This window comes from Colletes latitarsis, chromosome 10 (genome assembly GCF_051014445.1).
Source record: "Colletes latitarsis isolate SP2378_abdomen chromosome 10, iyColLati1, whole genome shotgun sequence".
NCBI classification, from domain to species: Eukaryota; Metazoa; Arthropoda; class Insecta; order Hymenoptera; family Colletidae; genus Colletes; species Colletes latitarsis.
Genome location: NC_135143.1, coordinates 13,763,872 through 13,790,072, shown reverse-complemented (window position 1 = coordinate 13,790,072; position 26,201 = coordinate 13,763,872). Strand labels below are relative to the sequence as shown.

Sequence of the window (26,201 nt, the reverse complement as noted above, 5' to 3'; positions counted from 1 at the left end):
CCGAAATCTGGCGGGATTAAATAGTTAAAAATACGTATACAAATCTGTTGCTAAAATAATCTTGTTTTTTTTTTTAAATTACACTGGTCAGCAAGTGTTCTCCATTACGTGAATAAATTTATAATTTTGTGTTCTACGATGGGTTGACAAAATCATAAAAATTAATATCATTTCATTAGTTATATTCTTCCAAATATCTGAAAGAGCCGACATATTATTAATGGAGAATGTTCGATATTTCCCGTTCATTGCGCGCGAAAGCACACGAACATTCGAAGAAGATCGAGTGACACCTTCGAGCCACTTTGTCAATGCTATTTTAGAGATCGTATTAGAAAAATTAACTTTGAACGCTTCCCAGACGAACCGAAGATGAGAAATTAGATCGAATGTAGTAAAGATTCCATGTAAGATCGCCTGACTCGATCCCCTATATGACCATTTCTATCCCCACCACCTGGGAGATTCGTCGATGGTGAAAGGCGACTCCCGGCTCGAGCTAGTATTTATTCAAACGATATCGTCATTCAATTTCAGAAGAATTACTCAAAAGTTAGCAGTTTCATTCAATCTTTGATTTTCTGTGGACAAAAAAGACGAAAAAGCCACGTTTGCCTCGTTAAATCTCATTTTCTCGGATTTGCTCTTCCCTCTTCCTCGTTTTTACTCTTTCTCGCACGCTGTTCCTTTCTGCGATTACCCCGTTCATTCTTTCTCGTTCGTACTCGCTGCTTTTTCTTCAATTGTCGGTGTTTGGCAAAACATAAAAACAACTGTACAGCTCGAAGAAATAAACGCGAGTTCGTATATTTATTTTAACGATATCAACGAGACTGAAATATTAATCTGAATTTTTAAAACCGTATTTCTGAACATTCCGTATAAATCAAACATTCTTTACGAGTCTCTTTATTAATTACAAACACGATCTACCAAGTTCCCTCGTCTTTAAATTGAACTTTGCATCTGACCTCAAAGTCCATTCCAGTGCGTCGCCATTTACATTTATGCATTTCCACCGAGCATAGTTCAATGTTACGAAATAACAACTTGCGCAATGACTTTCCAAGTTATACGACGGCGTTCCATTTCGCATGCTACTCAGGGTTAAATGGGATCCCGAATAAGACGTATGTTCTTCCCGCGAACTCCTCTCCTAAGGAGAATTGTCACTGCTGATTTCGCCGGATTAGAAATGGTAACTAAGCTGTTAAATTGCTAAGCAAACGAAGACCGTGGATATGCTCAAAATTCGGATCAAAGTCCTTACGAATTTCTGGTCGTGCAATTCGACTGTGCACTTTTAAAATCGGAAAATTTATTCGATTATAGACTATAACTAGCTTGACGATACCTAGTATTTTCAATGGAGAAGCTTTTTCAAATTCTATCGATTTTGAGGCTGCGCTGCACAATGATGCGACCTCCAGTATATCCTCTTACTAGGAATATCCCTTAAGCACCATCGATATTTATGGAGCTATCTACATATTTCCAAACATATTGAGTTCCAGTAAATGGCCAGAGGCACGCGCGAAACTCCTGAATATTCAAAGAGGTAATGAAGCAAAGTTCGTTTGCGTTAGCTGCAGGCGCCGATATATCTACGGATCATCAAGCACTGCCTTATTAACTGATTGCATATTGAGTAACTGTAAAATTATGGTTCCTCTTGTTCGTCTTCGCGCGTACCAGATACCACGCAATCGAGAAACTTTTTCAGCTTGGAATCGATGCGAGGTTCACGGTTCACATTGACCATTGGGATCTTGACTCGACCTGGAACCTATCAAAAAGATGTAGATACATCTGAAAATTAAACAAGTTTAATTTCGTCACACTTTCCAAAGCAAACTATCCGACAAACGTCTTGGACAAAATACGATAGCAGAAAATTTCGTTGCTCGCGCTGCCTCAAACGTACGTATTTAATATCAAGTAACAGAGACGAGAGGTGACATATTTTACAAAACGGAACTTTATCTCGGCGCTTTCCTTTTTCCGTTCATACGGACCGCATAATTGTCGGCGAGGGCAGCGAGTAAAAAGTGCGCGGGGCTGTAATTTGAAATTACGGTTAATGCATACACGGGGGGTCGTAATGTACTGAAAACTCCGCTGAAAAACAGAGACGACAAGAAGACACGGTTGATAAAGGAACGGAAAAGAGAAACAAAAGGAGAGAATAATGAGAGAAGAAAGGCGAAACAAGTACACGGAAACCTCGGTTTCGAGAGTGTCAGTGTTTTCTGTGCCGCGACGACGGATACGAGAACAGACGTTTGAAAATTCTGAAAAACTGTACGCTCGCCCACGTTTGGTTTTCAACGTACACGGAGCGGAATAAGGAAATTAAATCGTATCGTTGTACGTTCTAACTTGTCCTTCTTGTCTTTAACTACGAAATTGATCTAAATCACAGAGACGCAGGAAATTTCTAAACTTTATTTTATTCGTGGGCATCGTACTTGAAAGAGGTGTCATTTGGTTTTAATTTAAATTCGATCAAATTTAAATGTGAACTGTATCGTCGCTGAATAGAGAAAACCCACGCGTTATAAAATATTTCTGATGATATGAAGGGGAAATATAAACCCCCTGTTAAGCGTTTCTATTCTCCAGGAGTTCTGAAAAAACTCACGAATTCTGGGGCGCGAAAACTATTGCCGGGCATCCATCTTGGACCCTCATCAAGACGGGTCTCCGAGGGTTTCTTGGAGTCGTTACGGGCTGTCACGTTGGGTCACTCAAAGGTCAACGACGCCCAGAGGAGCTCTCGCAACTCGTCGGTCATCTGCCAACGGAGTACGGTGCTGCTTGTTGGCCGTTGTTTTCGCAATTCACCTTTAATACGTCTCCGGGTGCCGCTATTATCTTTCGTCGCCGCCTGCAAATTGTATTCGCCTGTTATTATTGTGCATAAACGTCCCGGGTAGCCGACCTCTTTTGATATCAGGACAAACCTACGCGCGAGTTTAAATTACGAGCCCCAGCATTCGCATTTACCGTGGCTTACGACAGCATCCGAACGTACCTTAATAGCCTTTTATAGTTTAACGACGGAACACACTTTATCGAATACTTATCAAATTTGACAGATATACTTCTAAGAATGGAAGATATAATTTAAAAAATTGTAATATTATTTTTAAACTCTCTTTAATTGTGTTACGCTAATTAACTTTTACGATAGATTCAATTTTTAATCATATTTACCTGGACTACTTCGATAAATCTAAAGCGTAAGAATTTTATATATTTTATTCTTTATTAATAAATTGTATTACTACATTACCCATAGTTGTGTTTTTTCAAAATCAAAAACAAAGTTTTAAGAAAAATCGACGGAGAAATTTTCGGCGAAATTAAAAAATTTCAAATCATTCTAAAAAAATTATTTTTAGTCCAAGGGGTCAATTATAAACATTTTTTGTGAATACACATACCCCTGAAATCCTACGTACTTTCGAGAAAAAAATTCAGTAGGTGCAGAAATTTTCGACGAAATTAAAAATTTTCAAATCGTTCTGAAAAAATTATTTTTAATTACAGGGGTCAATTATAATCATTTTTGGTAAATAGACATACCCTCGAAATCCTACGCACTTTCGAGAAGAAAAATTCTTTACCGAAAATACAATGTCTGATCATGCATTGATTGATTCCCCTGAAATTTCATGCGTATGTTTAAAACATCATAACTCCTGAACGGATCGAAGGATTTTAATGTTTCAAAATGCAAACAACACGTATTTTAGTGTAGAGTATGTAGAAATTCTAACAATATTGAAAAAGTTGTTCCTTGACACTGTAAAGTGAAAAAAACTCCATAAAGATGCTCCAATTTTCTAACGTCCATAACTCCTACAATAGCCAGTGTATTTCATTGAAATTTATTTGTGAAGTAGAGCTCATGTATACCTACAAGAAAGTATTAGACAACATTTTCTTGTTAATGGTTTCTGTACATTTAAACGCTCGAAAGATGTTTGAAAAATATAAAGTAAGGAAAGAGCGACGGAGTCCGCGTAAAACTCGATTATCCCCGCTCTCTGTACTTTCGAGCGTCGTAATCTCTCGGTTCGGCATTACGCTTTGATTCCGCTTCTCAATAGAATTCGTTCGCCAAGCCTCTCTCTGTGGCAGAAAGTTTAACCGCCCTCGCCCCCACGCGGCGTCAACGTCATGCGTCTCGGTCAAGTTTTCTCGAAGAACTTTGGGAAAGCAACCACCACCCTCACACCCCACCCCCCTCACACCCCACCCCCCTCACACCCCACCCCCCTCCCCACCCACTGACGTAACCGCGTCGCGCCGAAGACAGCTTGTCCCGATCGACTTTCCGCCCCGGCCGCAATTCCGATCGCGGAGCCCGATGTGTTTTCGAGTTGGTCACCGCTCAAGGCGAACGAATCGATATATCACGGCTCGCAGTTCGCGCACTGCGCCGCGGAAAAGTGGATTTCAATAACCTAGGGACGCTCTATTGCATTTTTATTTAGTTTCACGGGCATTAAGCGGCAATCTGATTACCGCGCAACGCGCTGGATGAAACGGCAAAGTGACTGGGGGGGAGGTGGAGAACGACGAGGAGAAGGGACAGAAGGGGGACAGAAAAAAAAAGAGGACGCGACTGAGGGTAGGGTTGCGAGGCAGCTATGAAAACAGAGCGGGAGGGAACCGAATTAAGTGTCTCGCTCTCGAGTATCGAACGGCAATTAGATTCACCCCTCCGCACTTTCGCCTCGTTTTCGAAGTGCAGCTTACTTCTATAATTAGTAGCCAGGTTAGACGAACGCGATTAATAACACGGCATATTAATCGACGCCTAAATTGATCCCCGTTAAAGCTCGCCGCGGTTATACGAATGAAATTTATAGCCACGGCCGTTTATCTTCGACGTGTATATGACGATTAATGCTTTTGGTTGCGGCGTCGGTTGGCATTTAGTCGAACAGATGTTTCCGGGGAGAAAATTGATCTTTAATTGGTACGTCTACGATCGATTCGATCGCGTCGTCGATCCGCCGTTGACGTTTTCGAGTATTCCTCGCTTCGAGGAATCCGTTTCCAGTCTACGATAGAAATTTTCCGAGGAATTACGACGAAATTCGAGAAATTGGACGAGTTATACGACTTTGAACGGAACTGTACACGCCGATATCGCGCCGGTGCAAAGTTCAGCGGCGTTTTTACTTCGCGGAACATTTTTCGAGCTCGTTGACGTAACGTCTCTGGGAACAAATGGGCCGAATAATTTGAAATTTTACACGCGTATAAAGTGAACGTCCCTTTGCCGCGTTAAAACCAGCCTGGATATCCGAGAGGGATATTTTTTATCCTTGGAAGGAGTTGGAAAATCTTTCTGTTCGAAGTACTAGCGATTTTATGAATTTACGAAGGGTCGGGGACTAAAAATAATTTGGAACCGAAGCGTGGATTAAATAATTCACGACCGAGGGGTAGCTTCGACCTATTTCCGGCTAAAAAAGGAAGAAATATATTATCGATGTACGCATCGAGTAATTATTCCTTATCTCGACTTCCTGAAAAATAAATAACCTCTAGGGTACCTTGGTGAATTATGTCACTTATCGCCACTATCGTTGACGCAATTTATTATGACCGCCCATCACGGTTAAACGTTAAATCGTAATTATTTCTGCGTACGGGGGTTTCTCGCATTTTTCGCTTGTTTTACTTATTAACCACGAAGAGAAAACCTTACTTCGAATAATAACGAAGATTTGAACGAATTGTTTTATTCGAGTTCCCTAATCCCAGGACCACGAATTCGGTACGAACGAACGAGAAACCGATAGATTTCCCCGGAATTTTTATGAACCCATTACACCCACGGGTACCTCAATGGGCTCAAAATAATGGTCGTCGTAACGATCGATGATAGTTATCGTAAAGTAAACAAAGGAATGTGCGAACGATCGTCAAACGCTGATAGCGGCAGATCCAGGGAGAGAGAGATAAAGTGTACTTTTGCTTTCTAAATTATTCAACGTTCCCCTCCATTAGTAATGTGAGAATGTTCCACTAAAACTTTGTTCTTGTTCGACACACGCTAAAGATGACCCCACGCGGGTAAGAATAGACGTACGCAGACGGACACGTATTATAAACGACCAGGTTAATGTGGACGTTTAAAAAAAAAATACTTTCTTCGATGAGAAGTACGAGAAACAACTAACGTCGAGAATGATAATTCTACTCGTTAAATATACAGGGGAAAATCGACTATCGTAACTTTTACTTCGGTGGTCTTGACCAAGAGAAACGACGCTTTCGCGACGATGTAATATTTAGAACGCTTCGATGATACATAAAATTCTACAGAATTTGTAATTATACTATTTTCAGAAAGTTAAAATGAAGTAAATTGACTTGATATGACTTATACGTTCGCTTTAGTTTCCTTTATTTGATGTCAAGAAGTACACTGATAAATGTAAAATAATCTAAACGAGTACGAGAGTACATAAATAGCAAAGTACTATTATTCAAATTTAATTTTATTAACGAGCGAGCTTCTCAGATCTCTTTGTCGCGGCGTTTACGCAAAGCACACACATGCATATAGAAATAATAATACGTATCAAGAGTGTAAGCAGAACGCTGGCTCTAAACTATGCGATCTGGATGCATAGTTGTTCTTCCTCTTTTCTTCCGTGCAATGGTCCCGTTATGCTCCAAAGACTTTCGAACGAGGCAATACAAGGAATAAAGTATTACGCCTGCATCGGTGAACACGGGTTTCGCATTTTCCGACCTAATGGATCTTACAATTTGGTTAAACACTCGAGTGATCCTTTCCTCGGCGTTCTGCAAGCATTCAACGCGTTTAAAACCCTTCGTGCCCACGTGCATGGTCCCAAGCGATTTACAGAATCCTGATTATTTAGAAAGAATGGAAACGTTCGAGTGCTTTCGTTATTGCGACAGAGAATCCTTTTCTCCGCCTTTGCGCCTGTCGTCACATCGAATGCTGTATTAAAAGATATACGACACCATTTTTTTAAAATTACACCCTTCGAAACCTTCTAGTTTATGTCTCAAACATTTTCTGATATCGTCGACACTTTCGAAGATAGAATTCGTGAGACACGAATTTTTTAAATATTGACAAACATTCGCTTTTCAGTTTAGGTTCACTGTCAAATTATCTTATTACTTGGGTCGCCCATAGAATTATTAATTCAGAGGAAAATAATCCTTACTCTAATTTAAGCCACCTCGGTAGTTGATCGAGAAGAATAATGCTACTCATCAACGTGTCAAGATGAACAGTGCATTAGTATCATTTACAGGCAACAATATGCAGGTACGGTATGGTCACGCAACGCCAGCGCGATATTATTATTTGTACAATAATCTTCTTCTCTCTCGTTCGTCCATCCCATTTTCCGAGCGTATGAAAAAAAAACAAAGGCCTTCGTCACACCTGACCTCGTCGCCATTCTTTGCCTTCTTCCCACCTGGTAGTCACTAGAGTCCACCGTAATCACGAGAGAAACCCAGCAGGGACGTATGTATGGTTCGTGTACAAGGAGGCGGGGACGGCGGTACATGGCGCTTTCTGTCTTTTTTTTTTTCGTGTGTATCAGCCGACGAATATACGTAGCGCACGGAACGTAGTAGCAGCTGCGTGCATAATGTATGAGTGACGCGAAAGCCCGTCATTTCAAGCCGCACGACCGCTTTCCTTTTGTGACATCGATCTGATGGTGTCTCAATAATTCAACGCGGGAACGACGCAAGGCGCGCGAGCACCACCGCCATTGCCGCGGCCACCGACATCGGTGTACCATCGGGCTACGCCAACACCACCCACGACGGTTCTCCTTCGTTTCGCCATGCTTCGCGCTGACCGCTTGCAAGAAGGGGAAACCCCCGTTCTTACGAGCCAGCGTTTTCACCCTAGCGTCTTAGCGTCAGCCTCTCTCGCTACGAACTTCGATACAACTCCATTCGTGTTGTACGATCAGACTTATCAAACCACCCCTAATTCAGCTTCCGACGCTTAACCACCTAGCGACCCTCTTTCCTTGTTTCCATCCCACCCGCTTCGGTGACCCTCCTGCCACGCGACCTCAACAATGCCGCCCCTGCGTCCGGCTGTCACTGACAAGCGACCAACTCTCGGCTAACGACAAATTAGCACCAGACTCGCGCAGCCTCTACACGCGCGGCGTCAGCGCTTTGATGTCGAGAAGCTTTGGACCCCGGAGTCCTTACAGAAGGGAAGTATCGACGGATGCGTCGCGCGGTTTCCTTCATTCGATATTACGGAACCGCGAAACAGAATTTTAATGTCTCACGGTTACGCGATACGAGCGACGTTCACTCACATTGCAACGATTTTCGCTTTCCATTCACGAACAAATTTTTCGAAAAAATAGTAGGTACAAACGACCAAGAATAACAAAAAATTATGGAGAACTCGACAATGGATCGAGATGTTAACCCTTAAGTGGACTCCCTATCTCAACTGAATTACTATACTTAATGTTGATTTTTATCAAATTGGTAAATGGAAATCAACTTTCCCTTAAAGCATTTAAAAAATTATGAACTAATGGAGGATTGCATAAATTTTCAAATAATTATTAGTTTAAACTTGCGGAGGGTCGTGGCAACCCCAATAATCCACTTCAGGGTTAATATCCAAGGAACTATGCATTCGTTTATTCGTTGTCTGCAGAAAATCACTGGACCCGATAGATAAAATATTTCAAAACATCCAAATTTAATGGAGTTTATTTTTGGGACGATTATAGTATATATTTTATAAATATATAGTTGGGACACGCAATTATATATTTCTTTCATTCTAATCAAAGTGATGCATTCAGCTTCTTTGTAAACATTTTCTTCCAGCTTTGTGAAGGAGTTTAAAATCAGGGGAAACGAGTCGATTAATTACGTCGATATACCACGATAGCATCTGATTATGATATACAACCGGACATTCTTCGAAAAGGAATTGTAATTTACTTTCCAGGAACGCGGCGTATGTAGATCAAGGTTCGCTCGTTTGATGTTTTATCTGGTTCGTTCTTCGAAAAAGCACCGTAGACGGGCGGGATTTTATTCCAATTCTAAGTAATAAATAACAATCCTGCACAGCAATTTCCTCCGAACGTTTATTCGATTGAACGGTTATTCGGATAAGCTTTTGTTCGTCCGACGTGATCGATAATTTCATTGTTCGATTCTTACTGTGTTCGTGTTTTACATCGAACAAATTAATAACGAATCAAAAGTTGTTTCTTTGTTATTCGGTATTCGACATTTCTTTCTAGACAATTTCTATAAAGAGTCGAGTATAATCTTGTTTTATAAAATGCATTGTAATCAATTTTCGAGACTCTCCGGATAAAAAATTTACAGGATAAAAGGAGGATTTGTGTACGACCAACACTGAAAGTACAAGCAACGTTCGAGTTGCGCGATCTGCCTTGTATATCGCCGCGTTTGGGTTAGACAGCGTACGTTACAAGAAGGGAGATAATAAATCATGAAAGTGTTACTCGCATGGCCGAGCAGAGAATAATCGTAAGCTGTAAACGATGCAAGCTAACGGGCTGCAAAATAGGATACAGTTATTAAAAGAAGGGAGACGGAAATTTGAAAATTATCGATTCTTCTTTCGATTCGTTCGAGTGTGCGACGTAATAAACTTCACAGGCGAGTGCGCACCATTAGTAGGGGAAACAACGCGGCGTATTTTTTTATATGCGGATGTCCGCGATCGATTGCCCTCATTTGTCAGTTCGTCGGGAGGAGTGTGAAAATTTATTTAGGACGCCATCGATACGATATTAGCGTTGGCCAAGCTGCCTCGCGTCGTCCACCGATTTTCCCAAAGCTAATAATCGAGGATGAAAAAGGAAAACGATATTTGGAAATTTTTTAAAAGTGCACAATTTGGACAATATTTCCGCTAATTTTCATTGAACGACCTTAATCTATAATGGAGCTAGAATTTTCTGATTCCAATGGTGGGAACTAAAGTACAGTGAGAAGCAAAATTGAACACACATAAGACATTTTAACAAAAATAATTTTGTATTCAATATTTGCATGTAGAATACAAAAGAAACAAAATTTAACTAATAAAAACTTATTTTTGTTAAAATGTTTGTGTGTTCAATTTTGCTCCTTACTGTTTCTGGCCAGATCGAATTCCTGTCTGACGATTTCTTCGAAAGAAGGAAAAGTAAGATAATATAAAAATGCGTAGAGACAGTAACGACCTTAAAGTCTCTCCAGGGTTAAAAAATTCTTTCTATAGTCAAAAAGTAGTCTTTATTTTTAAGCCGCTCCAGGTCGTTTGCTGGAGCTTTATGACTGGTAAGGTACTTTGATAACGTGCTTTGTACGAGAAGCCGATTATACAGCTTGTCGAGCCGCGCCTAAGAAGTAACACACTCGCTTTGGTTGACAATACGCCGGGAACCGTGGACAATGGAAGCGACGATCGGAATTATCGGGAAGAAAGATGCACGGGAACCAAGAACGTCTCGAGGAGGTCGACGTTTTCCTTGAATCTCTCTAGCGATGTTCTCCTTTTTCTTTTTATGTTTGAATATTTTATTCGGGGATAACACGAAAATAGAAACAAAACTATCGGTGGACTACGACGCCCTTAAAGAGAAATCGAAGTAGGGTGTAAAGCCGAAGCGGAACGATTCTTTGTCCTTCCCTCGCAATGACGCAGTTACATAATTCCATTATTTATAGCCAATACTGGCCAGATCGGGGAACGAAACGAAGGGAACGGAGACCACGGCTTAGCTTAATTAATTTACGAAGACCCGAGGTCCGACTGTTCTTCTACGGGGAATATATATTTTCGAAATGTTAGGTACCCGCATTATTTTCTAATAATAATTTCCACCGTAACGATTGAAAAATAATCTTGGTACGCTTTCCTCGACTGGAAGTTACTCTTTTAACAAAAAAATGAAATAGACTAATGGATAAAAATAGATTATTGGATATCTCGTTTATCTGAAATTTGTTTTCCCTGATATACAGAATTAGATGATTCCACGAATAATATAGAAAATATATTAATATCGTTACAATTTGGTAGAGTAATTGTTATCAATTGAATTAACGAATAAAATACGCTCTGAACGCGCGCCGCGCGAATGTGGGTGTCTATCGTTGGAACGATCAAAAAAAAAAAAAAAGATAGAAAGTACACGCTGGGAATTCGATCAGAGATACGCGTATACGTGTAAAAGTTATTCTACCTTGTGCAGCCGGTCTAACTTCCAACGCACCTGGACTAACTCCGATAGATCTCCCCTTCCTCTTTTCCCTAAAGCCCACCCCTGGAGCATGCGGCGTCTGTTAATTTTTTTTCTCCCCTTTGAAACGCTCCGGCCTGACTTCTACTCTGCTGCGCTTTTTCAACGTTCAATCGGTTTGGTCACCGATTCAAGCTCAATCGTAATCTATGATCTCCGTTTTTGCCTTTCGACTTTCAAGATAAGCCACGGAATCCTCGATGCGCCAGCTGGACTTTCAACAGGTTATTCAGAATTGGCAGTTATCGCCGGTTTCCAACCGAGAACCGTTCGATCGTAAAAAAGTTGGCCCAAAGAGCGAAATAAAGTTGCGAACGAGCCCTCGTTCGACAGAAAAAACGGAAAATTATTGGACGTACGACGCCTTTTACTAGAAATTAGTAAATATACTTTCGATATTGGTATCATTTGTTATCGTACAATGTCACGGTAACGTTTGAGGATAAGTCTTGGGAATGTTTTATCTTTCTTAAAATGTGTTTGACAGATTGTTACGAGAAATTACCCACTTCTATCACCAACAATGGAAATACCTGCCGTTTCTTTTTCGACTCTCCTCGATGGAGAAAAAGGTGTGATATTTGTAATTCGTTATCGCTGTAACTTTATCGAGAGCTCACTGTACGGAGAAAATCGAGGTCATAAAAATGAATCAATACATTTTTATATATTATTTTATCGACGATAAAAAGAGAATTAATATTTCAAATAAGACACGATTCTATCGATCCCTTTCGTCATTTTTCCTTCGTAATTATTAAGATGCGAACACGTATTTTGATTAAGCTTGTCGTACGTACTGCGCGAAGAGTGAATTTTTCAATAATGGTACATATTAAACGACTTTTACCGAATACTTTTTAATACCCGTTCCCAACACGTTCACTGTTCCCCTAAGTAGAAATAGACTTTGTAAACTTTTTGAGTCGTTAACGTTAACAATTTCAAATGGAATATACAAAATACTTTATTAAAATTATTATTCTAAACGTAGAATTTAAATGCTAATTTGATATTTTAATTTTGAGAACAAAACGTTTTAATTCGTTTCGAGGACGAACGATATTTTATTTTGCCTCGACCATTCTATAGAGTGGTTGCTCTAAATATTAAAAGAATAAACGTTACGAGTGTAATCGCGAGTCATGAATGCGAAAGAGAAGGGACGTTGGCCACCAAAAGAGGAGACAGCTAAATAAATAATGGCTAAGGGAAACGAGTTCAATGTAATGTGTCGTAAAACGGGGAAGAAGGAATCGAGAAAATCGGGGCAGCTCGAAAGATATCGGAGAGTCGTAGACTGAAGGGTCGGCGAAGCGAGTACCGAGCAACGAGTTACGAAGGGTTGCTAATCGCGGGCTCGGATACCGAGAAACCTCGTAAAAGGATCTCCCGCGGGTTAGCAACGAGGGTTGCTTGGAGTCCACTAACACATCCGCTGTAGCCTGTGGCTTCTTTACAACGTATACGGTATATGAATAATATCTGGCTTAGATATACGTGCCATGATAATATCGTTCGTGATCAGATTTTGCAATATCCTCGGGAGACCGATGCTTTTGCCTATACCGAATCGATACTATCCCTGAGAACGTTAAAATCCACTTCCTTTGCATCGATACGTCTATATGAGTATTTGTCAAGCCACCGCGCGTACACTTTTATATTTCGTACGCGATCTTCAAAGGCGTTTTCCAATACTCGAGTAATCCGTCATCGAGAGGGTCGATTTTCAAAATTTGCTTCGAGCGTGATTCGAAATATATTTTGAAAATGTCACTTTTTAGACGCACGCTCGCCCGTGGAAGATCTTCGATGGAAACGTTTCGTATTCGAATACAATGGAACCTCGATTATCGCAGGAATTTTTCATTTTCACGTTATACTGTGCCAGTTATACTCTCGAGAGTGACTGTCGCGTCTGTATCCGCTTCTAAGTTGGGGTGCATGAGTTTCGGTCTCAGGAAAGGATGGGGCAACCACCTGGGGGAGATATAGTAGAATATTCGCAAGACAGTGTCCATTGCAGAACGTCACTCGCAGTTTCCTGGCGTATGCAAGGTTAGTAAACCTAATCTAACCCTTACCAACGCCTCCAACTTCCGATTCAGACATCCCCTAACTTACGTTGCAAATTATGGGTAAAGGAACCCTGAGTTTTTCAGTTCAAATTAACGTAGATTTAACAAGACGTAACACATATATTATATTATTGCATGGTATACTGTCGAGAGAAGACTATTTTGAAAAATCTTGCTTTCAAACTAGCAAACTCTTAATTAGACCACGCATTAGTACTTTTATTTGTGTTTTTCTAGCCATTAAACACTTTAGTGGTCATAGACTTGAGTATGACTATTGAATAATAGAAGAAGACTCTCGTAAAGTTTCGAATAACGAATAAAACCGTTAAAGGAGGAGGAGGGGGGATAGATGTAGAATAAATGGTGAGAACGGTGTGTCCACTGGAAAGTTTTAGTCTGGAGAGCGGACTCTTGAGAGCAAAACTCTCCGGAGGAGCCCAGACATTAGGATGAATGCGTTTGACATGACCGAGTGGATCCGATGAAGATTCGTGAGACGAAAAGGATCTGGAAGGGTCAGATAAAGGGCTTAGTCGTTGCACCCACAACTCGACAGACGAGCCGTACTTGATGGAGAATGAGTGGACGTCTCGTAGCTAGTCGAGGATCATCCGTAATTTATGGGAGATCGATCGACTTCGCATTGAGCTGCCAACCATTGACGTAATCGATCGCGTGTGATTACGTCATGGGATTCTATCGAATTAATGCCAGTATATAAGTGTCAAGTGTGTAGAGGCCGTCATCTATTCCGAACGCTTGTCCTCGCGTGGTAAGAAAAAATGTCACGGAACGTATGTGTCTAGGTCGGCGTTAACGGCTGTTTGTCGACAAGAACGTCTCTACCGCGTAAAATGCAAATATCTTTTTAACGATAACGTGTGGGTACGCTCTCTGTCTTTCTCTTATCGTGCACGATCGTAATAACTCGTAGCAGGCTGTTGATACGCACAGTTGGAGATGGACTTGATAATTATCGATACGATGATGTATTAAACACTTGTAGATATATTGATAAAATATCGATGGTGGTACGATTCAAGTTGTATCGCGTGTTTATGTTTATTTGTTCACTCGGGTAAAAGCACTAATGAGTACTTTGAAGAGATTAGATGGAATCATGGAAAATGTACATTGCTGCGTGTATAGTTTTCAAGTGTTTGAGAGGACTGTATAGCTCAACAAGTTGAATAGGATCCCCGGTCTCGGTTCGACGTCGGCCATTACCATCCTACCATAAGCTTGTTTCGAACAGTCTCAGATGACATTCACTAGCTGAGCTATAGGCCTAGGCTAGGTCAAGGGTCGACAACCTGCGGATCGACTAAATTATTACGGCTTTCGAGTCAAATTATTTACATCTTTTGCAGCTTGAATATACAGTGCACATTGTAAATTTGACTACAATTGTATTAGAAAAAACAGAACGTTACGATTCGTGCAACTTGTAATATCAATAATAAGAAAAATTGACGGAACGTTATTTTATCGCTCGTTGTCCCGGTGAATTTCCTCCCATTCTTCGGGGAGATTGATCGCCTAATCCATAACGTCCCAGATCTCTTACTTTCCATATCGACGTTTGAGTTTCAAAGTCGTTTCCAAACCTCATCGTTTCGAGGCGAAGTACCCTAAAGTCATCAAAAAGCAACGCGGCACGGTTCGTTCAAGTTTTACTCGCAAACTTTCACTTGGTTTCTTTCTGCCTCCCTCTGAGTAAATATTTTGTCAACAGTTTCGAAAGATGTTGCCTCCTCTCGATCTGTCTGTTGTCGAAGGTAATTTTCACTGTCAGGAAGAAGGGCGGTTTCAGACAAGACTCTTTCAAGAGACGTTAAAAATAGAATATTAACAGTTCCCATTTATAATCTCATAAATATAAATATTTTTTATCCCATCGAAACTTTGACATCTCTATTCGAATTAGAATGCAAAAACGACTCTGTAAACGATATTTGTCGCACACAAAAATTTTGTGAACTCTTTCAAGCAGATCGTAAGGAAATATTATTCATATTTATCGATCTTGAAGTCTTTTTTCTCCACGTTCGCCGTATTTCGGATAAAATTTTTCGTTATTCCGTCGAGTCGTCAATTTATTAAAAGATTCCAATATCTGGAGGGATTGATCGATTTGTAGGTCAGGGCGATCTTCTACTTCGCTGAAGCGTATGCCTACGGCGAGAACGGTCAAGGAACGTATTAACGTGTTTGTTTGACAAGATGGCGCACTGTTCAATAGCGGAATAGATACGTCTGACTAATGGGGACCCGCATTCCTTCTAGATGCTATCTTGCGATCGGTAATCTGTACCTATCCCCTATTCGCGTGACCTGGACGTCACGTGTCACACGCAGATTAGAATTATCGTGGCCAAACTAGATCGTGTTTCGTTAAAATCAAATTCGCCATTGGTGGTCGTGTATCTACGTCGGTCGTTGCTTCTTTATCCGCGGTCCAATTGATGCAGAAGCGGCACGCACGATATCCAAATCCGCCATTATTGGAAATCTTACCGCCTCAGTAGGTAGTACCTACTCGTGAAATCGTCGATGGCAGAATAGAAAAGGAGAGGGATAGAAACAGAAGAAAAGGAAGACCGATTGAACAGAGAACGAAGGAAAACGGAGAGGCAACGGGATAGGAAGGCAGGCGTAGAACGTTCGTAACGTCGGAAGAGCCGGGAGCAATTTCCGGTGGCTTTTGTGCGCCCTTTAAAAATGTGAGCTCGAGGGATGCCGAGCAGGCGGAGAAAAGGGGTAGCGATAAGAGGTCGGTAGAGAGTTTTGCGAATGTACATACGAGTGGTCCTTCTGGACCAACAAATCCCGGGTCGAAAGGAGGGAGGAAGTCGAGAGGTTAACTGCAGGTCCTTTCGCATTCTTCCTCTCCATTCGCGTGCTTCATATTTCCCTTTTCCTACATTGCGTTCTGATTCGAGTTTATCTCCTTATATGGACCGGGTCCAAGTGAAAAAACCCCCTATTTCCAAATGTCTCTAATAACGAGGGGGAACTCGACTCTGACTCGGAATCCATCGATCCTACGAGGAACGCGAACTTCTTCCGTGATAAATCAATGTTTGCGATCATTAATCATCGGTATATTTTGTTTCTAGCTCAATGGGTTGTCCAGTACTCGAGACGGAACGAAAAGAAAGGTATCTTTGGGAATCTCTTCCTCGGAAATGAATCTTTCCTTATATTATGTCTTTAGTGCGGTCTTGTTCCTGAAATAAAAGAACTTTTATGGAAAGGAAATTGAAAAATTAGTAGACGGACTGTAAAAAGCGAGCAAAATTCGAAAAATCAACTATTCTTATCGGGTAGAAAATCCACGTTGATTATGGTAGGTTCGACACTCGAAACATTGTATAATAAAATTATTAAGTCCTACCTCGTTAAATAAATACATGCATTGGAACGGTTCATTAACACAGTTAAATCTTCGTATGAAATAACGGAGAATATCATGTACAAAAGAGCATAAACTATGGTACGAGATACCTAACGTAGTGCAGCCTATACTTCCATTAATTCTGATATTATTAGAAATGCCACTGAAACGGTAGTTACGAGGCTATAGACTTGAATCGATGCCGACAGTCGATATTAGCAAATCCTTCCACTGTGTTACAACTATCACTTTTCATTGTGCCACAAAGTTCCACGTCTATCGAGCCTAATTTACGAAAGTTTCTATATTTGTTCCCATCGATCGTAATTTAAACATTTATTTGTACGGTTATTCAACAATTAATTCCTTACAGTTCTACTCCTATTATTGTACTCTATACTACTAGATATATTCTCCCATGAGAGTGACTCATTGACTAAATATAACTGCAAACGAAAAAGTTAACACGAATTCGTCAAAGTATTCCAAGAAAAATAAAGAAAAGTAGATCAGTAAACTTCAAACTAAAAAAATAATACAAACTGTAAAATTCGTATTTCCAAACAACTCCAACAAACACAGAAATTTCTAAAGTTTCTTTGCACACCATTAAAAAGACACACAACAAACGGAGATACGGAGTTTACTCCATCAAATCCAGCCTCCAAAGTCACACGAAACTTTTCAAAATCGTATCTCAAAGAAACCCAAGTAGCTGATTTCGATATTTAATTTCATTTAAATGCCAGGAAAAATGTTCTCGAAATAATCCGAGTTTCCCCGTGCACGCGCGGCCGTACCTGTTCCGCAAGGTCGAAATCCCGGTCCTTGGTCGCCTAACCTTCGTAAGTTTCCTCCAGCCCCGGCCATGTCCCGGTTTTCTTTCTTTTTCGGGGACAACAACATAGGGTTCCGTCGTAGCGCGCGCTCGTTTGATTGGCCGAATGCTATGGGGTTTCATCGATATAAGACGGGCAGAGAAAGGGAAAGAGAGAGAGAGACGTAGCGAAGGGATAAAGAGGGCGAGAATCGAAAGACTCGGTTATGAAGGAAGACAGAGGGTGAATTACGAGGACACGGGGGTGGCGGGAGCAAAAGTGATGGGGCGGTTGGGAGCGGCAACGGAGGAAGATGGAAATACGGAAAACGAGAGGGAAGCGGAACGCGAGCAAAAGAGAAAACGGGACGGACGTGTATCGGCTGCTTCGAGGGTGCGTGGGCTTTCTCTCAGAGGGTGCGTAGACTCAAAGAGGGGTAAGGGGGGTGTACGTTGGAAGGAGGAAGGGCCGCCAGGGTCGCGGAGGGGGTGAGGTTATAGGAGGGAGTAGGTGGTGGGGTTTCGGGGGGGAGTGGAGAGGAGGTTTAGAAGGAAGAAGGGGGATGGCGTTCGGGAGGGTGGGTAGTGGGGGATGAAAGGGAGAAAACTAGAGGGTGCGTGTAGGCCTGGGGAATCAGTCGCGGACGAGCTGCGTTCGGGGTTTTATCTGTAACTCTGTCCCTTCCGTCTCCTTCGCACTCTCGACGCGCACTCTTTCCCACTCTCTCTTTCTCTCTCTCAGTCTCTTTCTCTCTCTCTCTCTCGTTCTCTCTCTCTCTGTTCCCCGATCAACGCTCTCCTGCATACGTACGCGCGTCGTATACGTACGCACATACACGCGACAGAGGACACGTACGCGCGTGTATCCGCGCGGAAGTACGCGCAGTTTATACGGACACGTATGTTCGCGGAATATCGGCGGTAAGAGTGTGCAGGGAGAACGAGGAAGGAGGAAACAAGAAGGAAAACAACAAGTAGGCGCACAAACGTGGCTCTTTTCGTGAAGTGGAAAGCTGTGGTCGGAAACACGTGCAATATACCGACGCTTCGGAGATACTCGGAGGCGCGCGTTCGCGCGACGAATTAAACGCGCTCGTGTCGTCTTGCGCTGTGATCGTATCGCGACACGCGACAGTGAGTCTCGTTCTTTCTTTTTTTTTTCCATTTATCCGACTACGGTTCCTCTCTGTGATTTCACCCGACCGGGTGAGAAGACGTGTCCCTGTGGATCTTATTTTTTCCTCCCCCCCATCGGCGAGATCGCGAAAGTGCGCGTCGAAACTGTCACCAATGGTTCATATAGCGGAAGCTGTATCGTCGCGTCGAAACGACTTGCAAATGGTGAGTCGAAACGCCTAGTTTAAAAGTAAATTACATGGGCAATGCACGAAACGCAGATAAATAAATATTTCGACTTTTCTAAACGAATTTTACCCACACTGTTCGGTTTCATACGATATAATTTGACCAGTGGAGAAAGTCTTTTTTCGAAATTTAGCCAGGTGAGATATTGAATAGAAAAGTTGCGAGAACCGGTGTGACGATGTTCTTACGAACATCGATATTCGCGTCACGGAGTCGTTCGCGATGTATGACTGACGCTGAAAATGCACAGCACGATCGTAAAAACGGGGGCTTCTTCTGTATAGACGTCGCGATAGACGGGCGCGAAAATGCATAGATCGCGCGAGTTTACGAGCGACCGCGAAATTTTCATGTACCAACGGTTCCCTTTTTATATCGGTCGCTCGCTCGCGCATCGAACCCGTAAAAGATTTTCGTGCGTCTGTTTACGCGCGGTTATTTCTGGGGGCATGTGCGCAACCGTTACGTTACGTGTATCCATATGTCGTACAGCTTGTACGCGGAACGTTTACAATAGCACCTCCTCTCCCCACCTTTGCATACAGACGGACGCAACGCACGTGTGCACGCATACGCGACCCAAGTGCATCGGGCGCACGCGAAGAAACGCAGCTGCTCGCTCGCCGGGCGTGTCTACGTTTCGGCATGCCTCGAACCGTGCCACAAAATCGCGTGAATCTTTATCACAGGGGTAGATAACACGCGAGAACCACGATTTTACGACGCGTCTATCGGATGACGCCAAACGGCGCCACTCACGATGGCGCGTTCCCCTGGAAAACGCGGTTAAAACATTTTTTATTCTAAGAATCTGCGATTAAATTTTATCAAAATTTAATTTAACAGAAATTATTCAGCTCTTTTAACACTTTGACTGCCATGAATTTTTTACTGTGAAACTAAAACAATTAATTTTCATGTTGAAATGTTAGAGGAAATAGATTTGAGTAAGATTCATGAATTTTACAATAGTGTAGTTTACAATAGTAAAATGTCAAAATTTTGATCTAAAAAATTGTACCGTTTTGGTTTGGCAGTCAACGCATTAAAGATAACTTCGTTCTACATCTCTCACAATTAGTAACCTTGTACGGTAGAACGATTATACGATCTCGACAGAGGGCAGTTCACATAACCGAGCAGGTTTATATAGAGTCGTTACGCGACATCAAATAACTATTTGCTGTGTGAGAAAATGTTTTAAATGAAAGTTGCATAATTTTCTAGGAAACGTCCGTAAAGTGCGAGTATACAGAGACTTTTACCGTGTAAAATGACCGTTCGCGGAGTTAATATCTACACTGACCATCAAAGTTTAGTACTGTAGAGAGATCGAGAGTAATTTCAGTGACGTGTTAGAGGTAGGAAGGTCGGCGACTAGTCGACGCCGCTGTTCGTACCTCGGCGACAGGCCGGTCAACTGACATATCTGTGTATATCTGCCTTAATACCTAGTTGTATTTCAAGAACAAAGTAGATACACCTTTATCGGATAAAACGGTCATCGACCAACCGACGATACAGTTCATGGTACTCGTAAAATATTTAAATAATTCTGACCTTTCAATTTCTTCGTTGAATCGAAACCAAACATTTTTGTGCCCTTCAAAACTGATGGAGTATGCAGTTGAAATCAAATTTGTACATTTAGAAAATTTATTCAGAGTCCGTAACTTATGAAAAGTCTAAAAATGAAATATCTCTTAGAATATTGAGTTGCTTTTGTGAAAAAACTTTACAGTAATATAATAAAGCGTATCAAAATTGTTCTGTATCTAACATTCCTCAGAATAGAGTTCCATTACACATTGCAGATTTACCACATTTATAAACATACACACGTAGATATTCTGACAACGTTCCACGAGCAGAGCGTGCAACAGATAGTCACAGCAGGATTTTGTTCGCGTATCGATGTCTGGGAAAACTAGTCTTCTTTGCGTAACGCGGAACGTACGCTTGAAATAAATTATTTTTTGATAAATACGCGTGTTTTTCTGTCGATCAGAGCTTCTTTCGCGTCGACGGGCTGTCGTTCTGAACTATATGCGCGGCCGCGCGTTTGTATCGGAAACATTGAACAGAACACATGACCGATTCTCACGAGAAGACGGGTCGGTGTTGATGCAGAGACGTACATCAATTAATGCAGCTGCACACGTGAATGTGCCAGCGCATAACGTGGTGGTAATGTAGCTCGCCACACGGTTCGGTTGCTTTGCTTGGCTCATCAATCCTAAAACCAGACGTCCTGTTCACCAAACCTACACACCGCGCTTGCCTTGAACGAGAAACACCGATATAGACCACGTATCTACAAAACGTACCCGGGAATTATTATAGAAAATATTGTCGCTCCCTTCGCTTTTCCCATCGATCCCATTTTCAACAAAAACCAATTGTTCGCTACGCGTGCTCGACGGACCAACGATCTGTTCCAGGTTCACTGTACTTAGTTTCATTTTCACCATCGAAGTATCCAATCAGATTTATTACAACGTTTTAATTCTTTACTATTGTTAGAAATTATAATGGTGCCCAGTTCTCGCGCAATTTATGGAAAATATTGCTTCTGTATTCGACATCCGCTTGTTTACATGTGACTCGAGCGAAATTTTGATTCTCAAAAATCTACAGAATACTCCTAATATGCAAAAATATAAAAAATACTCAGAGATACGAATTAATATATTTAGGGGTTGAGACAATCCTCTATAAAGCATTTCATTATTTCTATAAATAAGAATCTACAAGTTGAATCAACCAATCTGTTCTTCGACGCGTCGATCTCCAAGTTGAGATCGTTGTGGAAAGTTGGTTGAAATCGACTGGAATATGAATTGTTTCGCCTCGTTAGTGCCGCGAACTTGGTGAAAACGAGAGGTCGATCGGGACCAGCATTCGCGGAAGTCATGCAGGAATGATTTTATAACATCTATCGGGCAAACCACCGGCGACAACAATCAAAACGACGTAGCCCATCGTCATCGTTGCACCGTGTCTCGAAATAGAAGGACGAATAACGTTTGACATTTAATGCACAGCCAGGCATTGGCTTAGATTACAATCGGTGAACGGTGATTGGCCTGGGGACGCGAAAGCTCACTCGACTCGAATGCTCTTTCGACGGGGCTGTAGCCGACTCTCAAATATTTGTAGAGCGTTAGGGAAAAAAGTGATCGGAGGTGAGCAGAGGGGGGAGGGAGGCAAAAAAAAAAAGAGTGAGAAATTGGGTAGGCAGGCGGATAGGTGTTACGTAGCGAGCAGGCGTGGCGTGTAAAAAAATTCGATATCGAAATCGTGCATCATATTCTCTCGCGGAAATAATTGACGCGCCTAGACAAGGGACGCGAGTTTTATTTTTCGACGAACGTCCGCGGCTCGATTCGAGAAATTTAGCACGCGAGTTTAAGAAAGCCTCGTCGCGTCAACAACGGGAACTTGGTCGTTTAACACCGACGTTAAAAGTTTACAAACGATCGAATGAGAATGTATTTTCAACGGATTGCTCGGGCGTACAAAGTTTACGGACACGAGGTTACTTTAGTTGCTTAAGATTTGCTGTCTTCTTGAAGTTTTAAAGCCTTTCGACTGCTGCAAATGCGTTCTGAACTTTTAATCTCGATTGTGATTTCCGATCTAACGACATATTTTCGTCCACGATGGTGTCCACGACACAATTCGCGTCTTTCGATAATTAAATTACAATAATCATAGTTTGTACATCTTGGAATCGATTTTTTGGAATCGAGAAAGCGCTCGAGATAACGCTATGGCGAGTTTCGAATTATGTGCGCTGAGAAACTAACAAAGACTAAATATTTTTATAATTTATTTCATAATATTTTCCTGATGGAAATGAGTCTAAACATAACCTGGTTCAAACTATTTTTTATTGTACAGAATCAGATCTTTTTGGAGAGAGGATTTTCTTTCTCTATTCTTTCGAGAGGACACTACGACAAATATAAAAATTTGTGTTTTTAATACGAGACACACGAGCAGAAAATATTCAATTTTGTAACATTTCTGATGCTCTTCTAAGGCTTATGTTTATAAGGCTACGATTGGGATTGAAAACCGTAAAAGAGCACAATACGTCAAGTGTATTAATCAGCACACATATATATCGTACCCATCCATATTAGGTTCCACCAAAGAGGACATTGATTAGGAAGACTTCTAAGTTGAAGTCAATCTTCTACGTATTAACAACCGTGTCTAGGAGGAGAGCTTGGAGGTTTTCATTTTTGTCGCTGAAGTAAACTTGAACTTTCGTACAGTTCTCAGTCTCAAAGGGAGAACGAGTCTTTTTCTATTGGTAGAAAGTTTTCTAAAGAATATTTACCAAGGTTGACATTAACCGTATCATCCATCACACAAATAGCATTTAAAATACCTTTCTACTTACGCTCGAAAGGAAGAAACTGATCCACGACGAAGTTGGAAGGATCAAGGAAACGTCCTTGGACAAGTTGAACTAATATCTTTAACGAGCACGAATAAAGAACTGAATATATCTAGTAGTTTAGAAGGAAAATTGGAGTGTATACTAAAGAAATTTTGTCCAATAAAAGAATAGTTAAAAATGAATGAGAACGACTCTTATCGTAGGTTTACACCTAGATTTTATATTATTATTGAACAGCTTCAGATTCAAGCCACGTTTCACGATCTTTTTAATTTTCAAGTTGTATAATCTTTCTTGTTAACATAATACTTCCTAGTATGCTAGTAAAATAAAAGAAAGGAACACAATATCCTGTAAAGAAAAGTGTACGTCGATAACAGAAAGATATCATCTTTCGTTGACGAAACGCACAGGAGGTACGATTTTTCGTTAAATATTAATTGTCGAGGCGATCCAATTAATTGTGGAATTTCAATTAATTCGCCAATTAGCCCATCTGAAATCCATTTAGTCGTAATCTGATAGGAGACAGCCCGAATCGCTCGCTCCTCTGCGGCATCCAACATGAACGCAGGGAGAAGTGCATTTGCTTTTGGAGCAGTCGACAAATTAGTCGTATTAGCGGCACAGGCGCGGATACAGATTTCGTGGAGCACAGTTTCCGGCTGGATACGCGAACGGCAAATTATTGAAGTTAACTCGAGCCACGTATCTGCCGGCACACAGCCATCCCCGAAACTACGAGTGCCGATGAAACGAATTTCCCCAAATGTCATTGCAGAAACCCTTGATCGAGCTTTTCATCTCTATGAGAAAAATTTGTCCCGCGGTATTAAAATTGATTTTTCAAATTGAGACCCGAATCAAATGGATTTCTATTTTTTATAGCCCCGTTCGTAACACATCACGATTTTTCTAAACTGAAATATTGCCAGATCTTAATTATTAAAACTCTCAATCACACTTAGGAAAATAATAATTTGGTACTTAATGGCTTAAGACAGAAAACAGGAAAATTATTTACTAGAAAATTAACGTATCGGGTCAAGATGTCTTCCTCCTCGTGTCTTATTTACTGAGAAGTGCTCGATCTCTTTATTTTAAACGTATCATTCCTCCGACGAGAACAAGCCGGTGAATAAAACGGATCGTCGGAAAAATGAAAACGTCGAAGAGTAACGAGATGATCTAATTACTCCCGCGTAGGACACAATAGAAACAAGAATACGCGGTTCGTAAATTGGAGACGCGCACAATAAGAGGTATTTCGATATCTTGCTCGTTATACGGTCACGACGGTATAAATTTGCCGAAGGGTAATCAAGTAATGAATACATCGCCTGCGAAGACCGTACGTATATAAATCATGCAGGAGAGGATGCCAGGGGCTACAGGGTGAGCCCTTATCTCCAATCAGTACATTGATTGCACGCAGCCAGGTCAAATACCGGGCTTCGCTCGACGGCTCGGTTCAGGCATGATAGCTTATTCAATTTCCGAAGCGGCCATTCACAATTCAATTTGGCAGTTATCAACCTCCACCTATCCACCATCTGGATTTTGCGTGACTTTTGAGGAATCGTGGCTTCCCGTCGAAGAAAAGAATTGTCCCAGCGCGACGTAAGGAAGAATATAAATACAGATTAAATTGTACCGAAAGTAGGCTTCGGAGAAAATTCATCGATTATTGCCATTGCACCGTGATTAATTGGCCTTTTCGAATAGCAATTGAGAGTATATAGATATGGAGGAAGATTAAGAGCACGAGAATATTAAAGATTTTTCAAAGCGAAACTGATCTCTAAAATGTATTGATGAGTATAATGTTAAAAAAGTAACAACTAATCGTGAGTTTTGGACTAGCTACTTTTATTATTTACTGAATTTTGAGGGATAAGTATTTAGAAGTTATATAATTCTGAACATACCTCGATGAGTTGACGTTAGAATTTTTTTTAGAGTGGTAATTAATAATTAAAATTCCAAAATTTGTAATCTAGCGTATCGCGTGATACGATTCTATTAGTATCCTCTAATTCGGTGGATCGACGATGTGTTATTAGAAAATGATTATCGAAAGTATTTGTTTTTTTTGTGCTGTTTAACGAACTGAAATTAAACAAGCCACGTGGTACGTTTCCTAGAGCATACGGCTATTACTCAGCATCTATCTGGCAGTAGCACGACGCGGTTCCTGCAATGTACATAGATAATCGAGCTTAATTAATTGCTCGTGATGCGCGCTCTGGGCTGAGCAAACACATTTACTTATTACCATCCATCTTGAGTGGTGTCTCTCAAGGGAATCGATTTTCTAAGTGCACGCGAGCTGATGATGACACGAATTATCGAAGGGTCGGCACGTGATCGCAACAAAATCGTTAAATAATGGCGCGGCTTGTGTAATATTCTTCGTCACGGGATTAAATTCGCGACCTGGAAACGAATTAATCTATCGTACGCCTTTAACTAATCGTTCGGAAGACGATTCCATTAACTGTTTACGCTGTACCAATACATTACTCCTGTTGCAACAAGTTCGTTTCTCGAGAACTAAACTTCCATTTGTCTCTTTGGTTCGTTGATTACCGAGATTTTCTTAATTACGATATATTCAAATCATCTACGAATTCTATTCTTGCGAGTATGATAAGTGGATTAATATTATTCTAATGGAGAATACTTCTATATAATACATGTTATAATATAACAGAGACTGCAACAGGTGTTCTAACACAAACTTGCCTTTTATTCTTTCTCGAAATGGCAAATGTTCACAAAAATTCGCCTACCTTTA

The 26,201-nt window shown here is 41.1% G+C and overlaps 1 protein-coding gene across 15 annotated transcripts in view; it reads left to right on the top strand.

Annotated features, from left to right (window-relative positions):
- Bru3 (CUGBP Elav-like family member bruno 3) overlaps positions 1-26,201 on the top strand; it is a 714,599-nt gene that overhangs the window by 604,439 nt on the left and 83,959 nt on the right. For 10 of the 15 annotated variants that reach the window (XM_076775078.1, XM_076775065.1, XM_076775075.1 and 7 more), the window contains exon 1: positions 18,283-18,969. The exons of the other annotated variants lie outside the window; for them this stretch is intronic. In XM_076775078.1, coding sequence (XP_076631193.1) covers positions 18,919-18,969 — 51 coding nt within the window. In that variant the 5' untranslated portion in view covers positions 18,283-18,918. Of the gene's footprint in view, positions 1-18,282; positions 18,970-26,201 lie in introns of those variants that run through there. 15 annotated transcript variants of the gene reach the window in all.